Below are 12,572 nucleotides of genomic sequence, written 5' to 3'. Positions count from 1 at the left end.
TGGTCCCACCCATTGTTGTATCCCACTGCTTAAACATTTACCCATAGCATATCTCATCTTAGTTCCAGTATTTTTTTTTTTTAAATCATATTTTAAAAGACAGAAGTGTGTGCAATTGTGGTAAGGAAATTTAAGAATTTCCGCACAATAAAAATCTGTATGACAAGGACGTTAGGAAGATGGCAAGCAATTCATAATGTAAGCACTTCTCATATTGCACAGTATTATAATGAAAAAAAACAGGAAGACGGCAGTGACATTATCTGAAAAGGGAAATGAAACCGGAGTTTCGTTTATTGCAAAAATTAGAACGAAAGTTAATTTTTGTTGGCAGCAGTTAACGAAAGTAACAGAACGTAATGAGTGTGTAGACAGTATTTGGAGGTCACTACATCTTGGCTGACGGTGTCCATAATTAGACTTATACTACACAGGCTGCAATTTTCATCCAAGCAGAAATAATAGCATTTCTTTCAGCTCAGATGATATGTGAAATGTGAATGCTGCAGCCAATTAGTATTTCTTTTCCATCTTTCTGGGCCACATAATATGGGGTTGTCCCATAGTGGACAACACCTTTAAGCTTTTTGCCCACCAAGAGCTTCATGCAATGCACAGCGCTGCAATGGCACAGGCACTGGAGTTGTATATTACAGCTGATGGGATCATAGAGAACTCATATTCAGGCGGTTTAACCCCCTTTAAAAGTCCAATATATGGTAATAAAGTAATGAAGTGCCCAGATGGCACGTATTTGCCTACTATATGTTGCCATTTTTTTTTCTTAACAGTACTGAAAATGCAAAAAAAAAAAAAAATATTGCAATTACTTTTTTTTTCTTTTTATAATGATGGGAATACAGTTATATATGTAGTGCAGACTTATGGCAGAACACATTAGATGTGCATGCCGCATATATGCATTGCAAATAATGTGAATGGAGAATTGCTGTCACAAAAAATGGATGGAAAGTATAGTCTCTCAATGACAGTACAGGACAGTACTCTGCATGGAGTCGGGGTTTCCCACCATCACTCCCCCAAGGTGATGGTTCTCTGGTTATTGCCTGATTACTCAACGCCCGGTCTGTCTCTGTCCATCACATGATTCCAGCTCATTTGATCCGTTCTCACAGACTAGCATTGCGATTTTGTACTATTGCTGGTTAACCAGTGGATGTTCACTTCTACTTTTTACAATGAGTGTGCAGGAGCAGTTTTTAGTAAGGACTTTACATAAAAGAGAAGGTAGCAATGCATTCGCTCATCTAGTCTCCATTTTCCTTTTATGCACTTGCTCCTAGACTTCGCTGTCCTGGAATTGAGAGTAATGGTAACCAGACATGGGACCATGTGCGTGCATTGAACCGCTGACGGTAAAGGGAGGTGCCAGCTCCAGGTCCATGGACTTCAGCTGTCTGCAGTGAAAAGGACACAAGCATTAATAATAATAAAATGATAACATTTGTAAATGCAGAATAAATGTTATTTACTTATTTTACTCAGCTCACATCAATGCAAAAAATTTGTCAAGTCCCACAAGCCTCCGAAACCGCATCCATAATCCAGCATTACAACCATGTCCTTGTCCCATACATACTTTATTGCTGTCGCCAAGCATATTATGCTTTTTCAGACTTGTCTGGCCTCAGACTCTCTAGTCATGCCCTCCTCGAGCAGGATTGACATTCTCTAATTGGGTAGGATATGGAGTCACTCAGGGGCAGACACATCATTGGTGCAACCTGTGCTGCCGAACAGGGGCCCAAGAGGTAAGAGGTCTCATCTCCACCTCCGAAGCTGGTGGAATTGTGCATTATGATAAGCAATTGGGCTGGAAAGGGCCCATCTACTGTTCTTGTGCAGTGGCCTCTTCGGGTTGTGTCCGCCAATGGGCCTAAGAACTAACAAACAGATAATCGTTACCTTACTGCCTGTCGTGCCCAGCGCCGATGTCTGCCGCCACAAAGTGATTATGTGGCGCCCCTGCAGGTTCAGTCACCACAGAGGTACTGCATTTCACCCAGAGGTGTGGTACCCCACTCTCAGGTAAGGAGCGAGTACTACCCGGGACCCACACACTTGCATCCAATACACTCCTCTTCAGTAGGGAAGGGCAAGATTGCTCCTAAGGGAGAGCACAGTCCCTGGTCCCTAGCTGGAGGGTGGAACCATGTAGCGGCTGTGGGTGGAGGAAGTAGTTCAGGGGAGCACCATCAGAAGGAGTATAAGAGGGAATGGAACCATTTAGAAGGGTCGAGTCCTGCTCAGGAAAGCAGTGAAGGAGGTCCAGGATCCTGGCTCCAGTGCTTGGAGCAGGAGTTGAGAGAGGAGAGAGAGAGGAGTCGGGCCTAGTCTGAGAGGCCCAGGAGGAGAGTGAGAAAGGACGGGAGCAGAGGGAAGGCTCCAGAGAGAGGGGACCCCAGGGGCACAGCGAGTGCGGAAGCCACCCGTGCGCCCGAATCTACACGGACGTGGAGTGATCAGGCCGCATAGGGGAACAGCCCCTAAACTAGTGGAGAATAATCAGGCTCAGCTAGATAACCGGAGGCTACTGTACTTGCAAGGTGCAGCTGCCGACTTACCACAATTACATTGCCGAAAAGGTGGCCGCATAGGGTCCAGGGGACTGCAGGTCGCCCGATAAGACCCGAGGCTACAGGCTTGGGACACTGATTGTGAGGCGCAGGGCAGGAGGGAGAGAGCCAGCGCAGGAAGACGACTGAGGAAGGAACATAGAACGGGGTCCCGTTTAAGTACTCCTGAAATACTTGAGCTGCTGAACCCCTTTCTTGGTGAACACTAAATGACATGGGAGGTTATAATCCGGCAGTTGTAACCAGGAGCAGCGTGATAACTGTGAGTAAAACCTTAAAGACTGCACCCCACTGTGTCCTGGAATTATTGCTGCTCCATCACCAGCCCTGCACTACACAGCACCAGCAACATCTACCTCACAACAACATCATACACTGCCCTGGTGTTATGATCTGCAACATGCACTAAGGAAAGATAGGGGAAAGCTGTCCCTACAGTAAGACTAAGCTGAATCCCTACGATGTAGCGGGCTGCCTGTTCCTAATGAACAGACCCGCCTTAGTCCTCGGCTAGTCTGAACGAAGACCTATAGCATTAAGGGAGGGGTCCCTAAATGAACTAAGGACTGGGACAAAAAATGGGACACCTCCTAAACAGAGAAGTTGTTGCAGAACACAAAAAGTCAAACTGATAAAAGGTACTAGAGGTCCCAGAAGGACCAAGCGAACTGACTTAGAAAGGCACCGAAGCACCAGGCTAGAGAAACAGTCAAACACTGAAGTCCAGCACAGCCAGGAGGGCGGAGCTGTAATATAAAGGCAGATGGTCACGTGACCCGCAAAACACAAGATGGAAAAAACAAACAGGAGGGTTCTAACACCTGGGATAAGCTCTGCCTGTGGAGAGCTGAATGAACTCTGCTGCGTCACCACCAGCTCCAGAGGACCTGCACCGCAGCAGCGGCTCCATATAGCCGCATACCACAGGTGGCGTCAAGAACATTATCTTTATAAAAACTTCATTCCCCTTTTACTTTTCCCCTTTTATTGACCGCCCTGGGTCACGGACCGGGTCACTACCACTGTGACATCCCCAGCACCGACCAGCCTGGCTGCCAAGTACCCCACGGCCCAGGGGGCGAGTCAATTACAGACTAGAGCAGCGATTCAGTGGCTTCCACTGGTGTCACGTCAACGGAGCAGCTGCTTCTCTTCCACTGGACGTGACTGCCGATGTCATGCCAATTGCCTAATTGCGGGTAGCCGGCTGTCAATGAGAATGACGTCGACAGTCAAGCCCTGTCCACTGAGCAGCCCCAAAGAGGAAGAGTTACTCAGTTGACATTGAGCAATTGAATCACATGCCGGAGAGGTCGGTGGTGGTTCTGTGCTGACACCAGGTAGAACAAGCAGATCCTGGAGGCTGGATAAACCTTTTAAATAGACCACATCCAGGAAGACTTAAATGGAGCACTGGTTGAGAATGCATCTTGCAACAACATTCAAAGTTTGTGGCACTGAGTGACGTAGATAACCACCTCCAAATATTCTTCTTGACACTGGGACCTGGAGTCACAGCCAAAAATATGCTGGAGGAACTTTTTTTCCAGGAGGTTTCTGCAGGTTTTCTCTGGCGTTTCCAAGTCTTCTAGGAGTCAGGGAACTTTCCAGATAATAGAGCTTGCCCTACTGGACTCTCCTTTTTTTTCTTATTTCTTCTCATAAAGGGAGCAACATTGATATGTATCATCCAGGTGCTGATATTCGTATCACCGAATACAAGGATAACTGAAAGCTTGTTAATTGCTGGTCATACCACTGATCCCGAATGCTCTTGACTGGGATATGCAGCTTTACCATTTTTGTTTTCTAAACCTTTAGGGTATGTGCACACCAGACATATTATCATTATGGATTTCCCTTAGCAGAAAAGCCACAGCGATCGCCACAGTGGTGAATACAGCTGCAGATTTCCTTTTGGACACGGTGTGGTTAACCCTAGCATGCGTGACGTCACAAATCTACACTTTTACGCAAATCATATGGTGAAACTCACATAAATAACTTTTACAAGTTTATTTCAAAATTTCAAAATAAGATAAGAATAATGCACAGCATTTTAATTATATTTTTTTGTAGAAAACACCAAAAAACATTTTTTTTCCCAAATTTCAAACAAAGATATGAAAAACACACAAAGGTATATAGATCTAGAGTAAACTAGCTGCAGCTACATTTCTTTTCTAACTTTTTCTTTGCAATTTTATTGGTCTTACAAACTATTTTCACATGTTATTTTTTCTGAAGAATGTTCTTTACAGACATTTCCCCCACAAGTGGTACAATATCGCTCAGTTTTCCTCTCTAAGTTTCTTGGACAAGTGAAACAACGCTTTCGTTTTCTTTCTCCTGACCCTGGAATATCCTGAAACTGTACGCCACACCGTTTCATTGCTTCTTTAATTTGCTTTGGCAAGCGTGGGGCCCCTGCGGGTTCAGTCGCCACAGAGGTACTGCATCTCACCCAGAGGTGTGGTATCTCACTCTCAGGTAAGGAAGGAGTACTGCCCGGGACCCTAACACCTGCATCCAACACTACACTACTCCAGACCAGCAGGAGGGGCAAGTCACTCTCCTGCTGAGCCCTGTCCCTGGTTGGAGTGGGGGGAACCAAAGTAGGGGGAACCATGTAGTGGGTGTGGGTGGAGGAAGGAGTTCAGGGGAGCTCAATAAGAAGTGATATAAAAGAGAGGGTGGAACATTCTAGAGGAGTTCTGAGGAGATTGAGTCAGAAGAAGAGTTGGGAGCAGAAGCTCTGCACGAGCTCTGCTCAGGGAAGCGCGGGCCTGAGTGAGGAGGCCCAGGAGAAGGCGAGAAGGAAGGAACGGGAGTAGAGAGAAGGCTCCAGGAGTGAAGAAAGGATCCCAGGGGTACGGGCAGTGCTGGAGGCCACCTGTACGCCCGAATCTACCAGGTGGTGGAGGGATCAGGCCGCAGAGGGGACCGGTCCCTAACTAGTGAGAATTGCAATATTCAACTAGATAACCGGAGGATGCAGCATTTCAGGTGCTGCATCCCAAAAACCACATCTATCTCACCGAGAAGGTGGCCATAGAAGACCCAGGGGACAGAGAAGATGTCGCCTGACAAGGTCCGCGGTCACTGGATTGGGACATGGGGTGTGAGGTGCAGGAAGACGGCCAGAAAGAACACACAGAAGGGGGTCCCGTTATGTACTCTGGAGGTACCTGAGGGTTGGCTGAGCCCCTGCCCGGTGATCGCAGCACGATGTGGGAAGTTATGATCTGCAGTTGTAACCAGGAGCAAAGTGAGAACTGTGAGTAAATCCGGAGGACTGCACCCCACTGTCTCTGTGAATTATTCCTGCTGCGCCATCACCCCCTGCACTACACTGCACAGCACATCTTTAACATCATCATTTACTGCCCTGGAGCTAAGCTCTTCCTGTGGAGAGCTGAACCAACTCTGCTGCATCATCATCAGCTCCAGAGGATCTGCACCGCAGCGGCGGCTCCATATAGCCGCATACCACAGGTGGCGTCACGAACTCTATAAAAGAACTTTAAATCCCCTGTAAATATCTCCTTTTATTGACCACCCTGGGTCACGGACCGGGTCACCGCCACTGTGACATCTCCCCTAGCAACGACCGGCCCGGCACCGAGTGCCCCACGGCCCAGGGGGCGCGTCACAAGAATTTCATGTTGCTTCGCTCCATCATGTGAGGCATTACAAGTTCATGGCAAAGGTCCTTCAAGAATAGGCGTCACCTGTCTTTCCTCCTTGGCTCCTTGCATGGAATTCTGGATGAGTTTCTGTATAAATAATGAATGAATTCAGGGTTGCTACATCAAGTATATTTGAAAACATTACTACAGGCCAACGTCTTGTTTGCCTCTTTTATGAATATTCTCCCACCATTTCATTCATTTTGTCTACACCTCCTTTAGTTTTATTGTAATACAGGATGATTTCTGGTTTAAATTTCCTGTCACTGCTGTCAATACTGGAATCATGATGCATGGTACTGAGTAATATAAAGGATTTCTCCTTCTTCGCTTTGTCAGATACCAGTGTCGCTTTGTTGTTGAAACAAAGACACTCTCATAAAGTGCTCGCTGTGGATTGTGTTTCATTGCTTGAGGACTTTCTTGTCGGTTTGGCTTCATAGCACCAACAAGTGTAACAGTTTTTTCAAGCAGAAAATTGCCCAGTGCAACATTGGTAAAATAGTTGTCCATGGTAATGTTTCTACCTGAATTGTATATTGGTACAGCAAGTGTTTTCACAATCTCAGACCTAGATCTTTCTGTACTGGTGCATCAACTTCTTTGCCACAGTAGATAAACCCATTTATGCCATAATAATTTGCAGAATCACACATCCAGAAGATTTTTATTCCATACTTGGCTGGTTTACTGGGCATGTATTGTATGTGACTCGCCCCCAGGGCCGTGGGTTACTCGGCAGCCGGGCCTTATGGCTGCTTTTGGGGGAGATCACGTTGGCTGGCCCGGTCCGTGACCCAGGGCGGTCAAGTGCAAAAAGGGGATATTTATAGGGGATTTGTCGTGACGCCACCTGTGGTGTATGGTGAGGATCACCAGCGCTGCGACAGTCCTCCGAGGCAGATGATAGGGCAGCTTGAGATGGAATGGCTCCCCACAGGTGGAGCAGGCCTCAGGGCAGTGAAAATGGTGCAGGTTGTGCTGGGCGTTGTGGTGCAGGGGGAGCGATGGCGCAGCAGAAGTAACGGACAGAGACAGGGGATTTGCTTCATTACCTTTACTGGTGCTGTTGTTAGGTACGGTCCAGGGTACTCCAGGTGAAGGGCGCACTTTTGGACTTCACCCCAGTGAGCGGGTATAGGGCCTCCTGATCCGGGTATGTTCCTGGCCAGCCTGCAACTGAGCCTAGACTATGTGTCCTGCTTTTACTTCACCTGTTGCTCAGAAGTAGGACCTCTGGCTGGTAACCACTTTCCCTGGACATCGGGGCCTTCGTGGTTCCTGGTCCTGTAGGTGTCTAGCTTCAGGTTTGCCAGGGACTTGTAGTCCTCCTGGGATTCCGGTTATCCCTACTGAGTGTAAAGGGTCCCTGTAGGCTCGGACCTCGTGTCCGGTTTGTATAACGGGGTGAGCTCACTATGCTCCTCTGCCCCCTTAGCTCCACTCTTCTTTTCTCCTCGCCGTCGACTACACTCGGGGCCCTCACTACTCGGCAGCTGGCGTGCTGCGTCTTCACCGCTCTGAGCGTCGGCACGCTCTCTGCTCAACTCTGAGCTCTGGACTGGAACTGAATTTCTCACAGACTCTAAACTCTAAGACTGAGCTGCCTGGCTCCACCCTCCCTTTATATATCCCCAACGGGCTCCCTCTGCTGGTCTGAGGTGGTAGGGTGGAGGTGTATGAATGTAGTGAGGGCGTCTTGTGGAGAAGTCCATCCATGCACCCTTCTCGGTCTGTGGCACCAGTGCGTAGCAGGGCGCCACATACAGTACAGACCAAAAGTTTGGACACACCTTCTCATTTAAAGATTTTTCTGTATTTTCATGACTATGAAAATTGTACATTCACGCTGAAGGCATCAAAACTATGAATTAACACATGTGGAATTATATAGTTAACAAAAAAGTGTGAAACAACTGAAAATATGCCTTATATATTCTAGGTTCTTCAAAGTAGCCACCTTTTGCTTTGATGACTGCTTGGCACACTCTTAGCATTCTCTTGATGAGCTTCAAGAGGTAGTCACCGGAAATGGTTTTCACTTCACAGGTGTGCCCTGTCAGGTTTAATAAGTGGGATTTCTTGCCTTATAAATGGGGTTGGGACCATCAGTTGTGTTGTGCAGAAGTCAGGTGGATACACAGCTGATATAGCTGAATAGACTGTTAGAATTTGTATTATGGCAAGAAAAAAGCAGCTAAGTAAAGAAAAACGAGTGGCCATCATTACTTTAAGAAATGAAGGTCAGTCAATCCGAAAAATTGGGAAAACTTTGAAAGTGTCCCCAAGTGCAGTTGCAAAAACCATCAAGTGCTACAAAGAAACTGGCTCACATGAGGAGCGCCCCAGGAAAGGAAGACCAAGAGTCACGTCTGCTTCTGAGGATAAGTTTATCCGAGTCACCAGCCTCAGAAATCGCAGGTTAACACAGCTCAGATTAGAGACCAGGTCAATGCCACACAGAGTTCTAGCACCAGACACATCTCTTCAACAACTGTTAAGAGGAGACGTTGTGCAGCAGGCCTTCATGGTAAAATAGCTGCTAGGAAACCACTGCTAAGGACAGCCAACAAGCAGAAGAGACTTGTTTGGGCTAAAGAACACAAGGAATGGACATTAGACCAGTGGAAATCTGTGCTTTGGCCTGATAAGTCCAAATTTGAGATCTTTGGTTCCAACCACCGTGTCTTTGTGCGACGCAGAAAAGGTGAACGGATGGACTCTACATGCCTGATACCCACCGTAAAGCATGGAGGAGGAGGAGGTGTGATGGTGTGGGGGTGCTTTTCTGGTGACACTGTTGGGGATTTATTCAAAATTGAAGGCATACTGAACCTGCATGGCTACCACAGCATCTTGCAGCGGCATGCTATTCCATCCGGTTTGCGTTTAGTTGGACCATCATTTATTTTTCAACAGGACAATGACCCCAAACACACCTCCAGGCTGTGTAAGGGCTATTTGACTAAGTATGAGAGTGATGGGGTGCTACGCCAGATGACCTGGCCTCCACAGTCACCAGACCTGAACCCAATCGAGATGGTTTGGGGTGAGCTGGACCGCAGAGTGAAGGCAAAAGGGCCAACAAGTGCTAAGCATCTCTGGGAACTCCTTCAAGATTGTTGGAAGACCATTTCCGGTGACTACCTCTTGAAGCTCATCAAGAGAATGCCAAGAGTGTGCAAAGCAGTCATCAAAGCAAAAGGTGGCTACTTTGAAGAACCTAGAATATAAGACATATTTTCAGTTGTTTCACACTTTTTTGTTAACTATATAATTCCACATGTGTTAATTCATAGTTTTGATGCCTTCAGTGTGAATGTACAATTTTCATATTCAAGAAAATACAGAAAAATCTTTAAATGAGAAGGTGTGTCCAAACTTTTGGTCTGTACTCTATGAAATTGCAATGTCCCCTGAAGAGTACAAGTTGCTCATCTACTGTAATATTAGTACTAGGATTGTAAAGTTTGGTGCAATTTTTGATAAATATGTTCCAGATATAACTGATAGGGGCTAATTTGTCTGTTTGGAACCTCGCTGCACGAGTTCGCTTATCATCAAATCGAATGTTTCTTCTAATTTCCTCATATCTGTCCACTGCCATTGTTGCTTTATAGTGTGGATCAGTAAGTGAGTCCAGAAATAATTCTCCGATTGGAACATCATACGATTTTTGATTCCCTGCCAGCAGTAAAAGTTCAATATATGCATAAAGTTCCTCTTTTGAGATATTTTTCCAGGACTTATTTTTTGCAGAAGCGATACGTCTTCCTTCTATGCCTTATCACTCCCTCCCAAAATCACATGACATCCTCACATGGCATGATCCATCCCCTGGCCCCTCCACCAGCAACCCTGACAACAAATAAAGTAACTTGAGACACAAATAGTGATGAGCGAGCACTAAAATGATCGGGTACTTGTTGCTCAGGTCAAGCAAATTGGAATACTTGGGTGCTTGACCCGAGCAACAAGCCCAATGTAAGTCTATGGGAAACTCGAGCATTTTTCAGGCGGCTCCCCCCGGCGGTCTGCAGAGGGCCTAAATATTGCCCAAATCGATGGGAACAGTGCTCAAATGACATCGGAACAGCATGGGGAAGACCCCTGGAAGCATCTCTGACTCCCAGATCACTGCTGTCAACAACGTTGTCAGAGTATTACGCCACTTTTACGGACTCACAATAAAACATACAAAAACAAAACCAAAATGCATTTTCCTGGGAAATATGTTAAGGAACATCCTTTCCAGGGTAATGACTTGTATATAAGGCAAAAGAAATAAACAAAAACAAAAATACTCCTCCACACCTTGGGCTATGTTCACACGTAGCGTTTTTGATGCGTTTTTGCACTTTTGCATTGCTTTCAACCAAGACAAATGCATTCACCAGGAAATGTCATTTTAACATTTTACAACCTTATCTGGCCATGTGGTGTGTGACACATCATCAGACACATGCATACAGTGCTGAAAAGACATGGGAACAGCATGGGGAAGACCTCTGGAAGCATCTCTGACTCCCAGGTCACTGCCTAAAAGTGTGCCCATCATAAGTGATCCTTGGTGCATGCGAAGATGCCTCCCGCCATGCACCTGTCATTGTAGAATTGCAACAATCACCGTCCATGTCCTTGTCCCAGTGCAGCGTTCAGTTGTCCCTACCTCATTCCTTGGAATGCAAGCGCAAGTATGCAGCCAGCCACCCACCCACCCACAGGCTGCAATACTATACTGCCAAATTTTTGACAGCTGATTGCACTAGAAATGTGGCCTTTTAGGCTCGTGGAGGAGGAAGCTTTTCATAACCTCATGCCGGCGGCGGCCGGGTATTCATACTCGGTCCCCAGCCGCCATGGTTTCTCCCGGTGTCGTCTCCGCCTTCCACAAGCACAGGTCCCACAACATTACCCGTGCCCTTCACAGTGCATTTACTGGGAAGGACCGCCTAACCACAAACACGTGGACAGTAGTGTTGAGCGAGTATGTTCTGTCCGAGTATGCTCAGGCCGAGCTCCGAGTATTTATAGCTGCTCAGTGATAAGGTTTAATCGCTCCCATGTGTATGACTTGCAACTGTTTGACAGTTTTATTACATGTGAGGAATGTGTAAGAAATAGACATTCCTCACATGTAATAAAACTGTCAAACAGTTGCAAATCATGCACACGGGAGCGATTCAACCATATCACCGAGCAGCTATAAATACTCGGAGCTCGGCCCAAGCATACTCGGCGAAAGGGTTAATAGAACATACTCGCTCAACAGTAGTGGACAGGTGAATGTGGCCAGGGACGGTACGGAGCCAGTCCACAGCTTTTTTTGCAGAGTTGTATTTCACCACAGCCATATTCTTTAGCTTGGTGAAAGGACTTGGGAAACCATATCTACCCAACTGTTATTTCTCCCAGGAATTCATCTAAAGCTGCTTTCACTTGAAATGTGGCCTTTTAGGCTCGTGGAGGCGGAAGCTTTTCACAACCTCATGCCAACAACGGCCAGGTGTCCATACTTGGTCCCCAGCCGCCACTGTTTTTCCAGGTGTCGTCTCCACCTTCCACATGCATGGGTCCCACAACATTACCCGTGCCCTCCCCAGTGCACTTACTGGGAAGGACCGCCTAACCACAAACACGTGGACAGGTGAATGTGGCCAGGGACGGTACGGAGCCAGTCCACAGATTTTTTTGCTGAGTTGTATTTCACCACAGCCATATTCTTTAGCTCAGTGAAAGGACTGGCATAGAGGGAAGCCGTATCTACTCTGGGTGTCATTTCTCTCAGGAAGTCCTCTAAATCAGCTTTTGCAGAAGCAATGGCAGCCCATCCAACATCAACTCGCACTTCTCGGTGTGCTTTGACACACAAACATCTTTCTTTGCGCATTTAATTTCATGACTACAGAGTTGGGCAATTGCCTGATCTGCAATCCGGTTTGAGAAATAACACGCATAAGCACGTCCGATCCACATTGAAAAAACAGCCATAGAGTGTCCGGGAACCTTCCCCCACACTTTTCTTAGCCAGGGCTGCTTCTCGGCAGGGTTGGACGGACCCACCATAAAACCGGAGACTCCTCCGGTGAGCCCTGGCTTCTCCTTCAGGAGAGTTCATAGTGCCGAGGTGAGGCCATGATGATGATAGATGCCAACATCTGCTTAGTTTTCTGTTACTTGGAATGCAAGCGCAAGTATGCAGCCAGCCACCCACCCACCCACAGGCTGCAATACTAAACTGCCAGATTTCTGGGCAGGTACTAACACTTGAAATGGGGCCTTTTAG

General features: G+C 46.9%; 1 protein-coding gene across 1 annotated transcript in view; it reads right to left on the bottom strand.

The window, feature by feature from the left end:
* Window positions 1-259: 259 nt before the first annotated feature.
* The window catches only part of SMIM35 (small integral membrane protein 35), a 60,789-nt gene continuing 48,476 nt past the window's right edge, over window positions 260-12,572 (bottom strand). The window contains exon 4 of the mRNA XM_073657059.1: window positions 260-1,418. Within this exon, the coding sequence (XP_073513160.1) occupies window positions 1,301-1,418 (118 nt within the window). The 3' untranslated portion in view covers window positions 260-1,300. The remainder of the gene's footprint in view (window positions 1,419-12,572) is intronic.

The sequence above is a fragment of the Phyllobates terribilis genome, unplaced genomic scaffold (assembly GCF_046119375.1).
Source record: "Phyllobates terribilis strain yellow unplaced genomic scaffold, ASM4611937v1 Scaffold_12__6_contigs__length_324123572, whole genome shotgun sequence".
Lineage (NCBI taxonomy): Eukaryota > Metazoa > Chordata > Amphibia > Anura > Dendrobatidae > Phyllobates > Phyllobates terribilis.
Note: the sequence above shows the minus strand (reverse complement) of the source record. Positions and strands in the feature narration are given on the sequence as shown.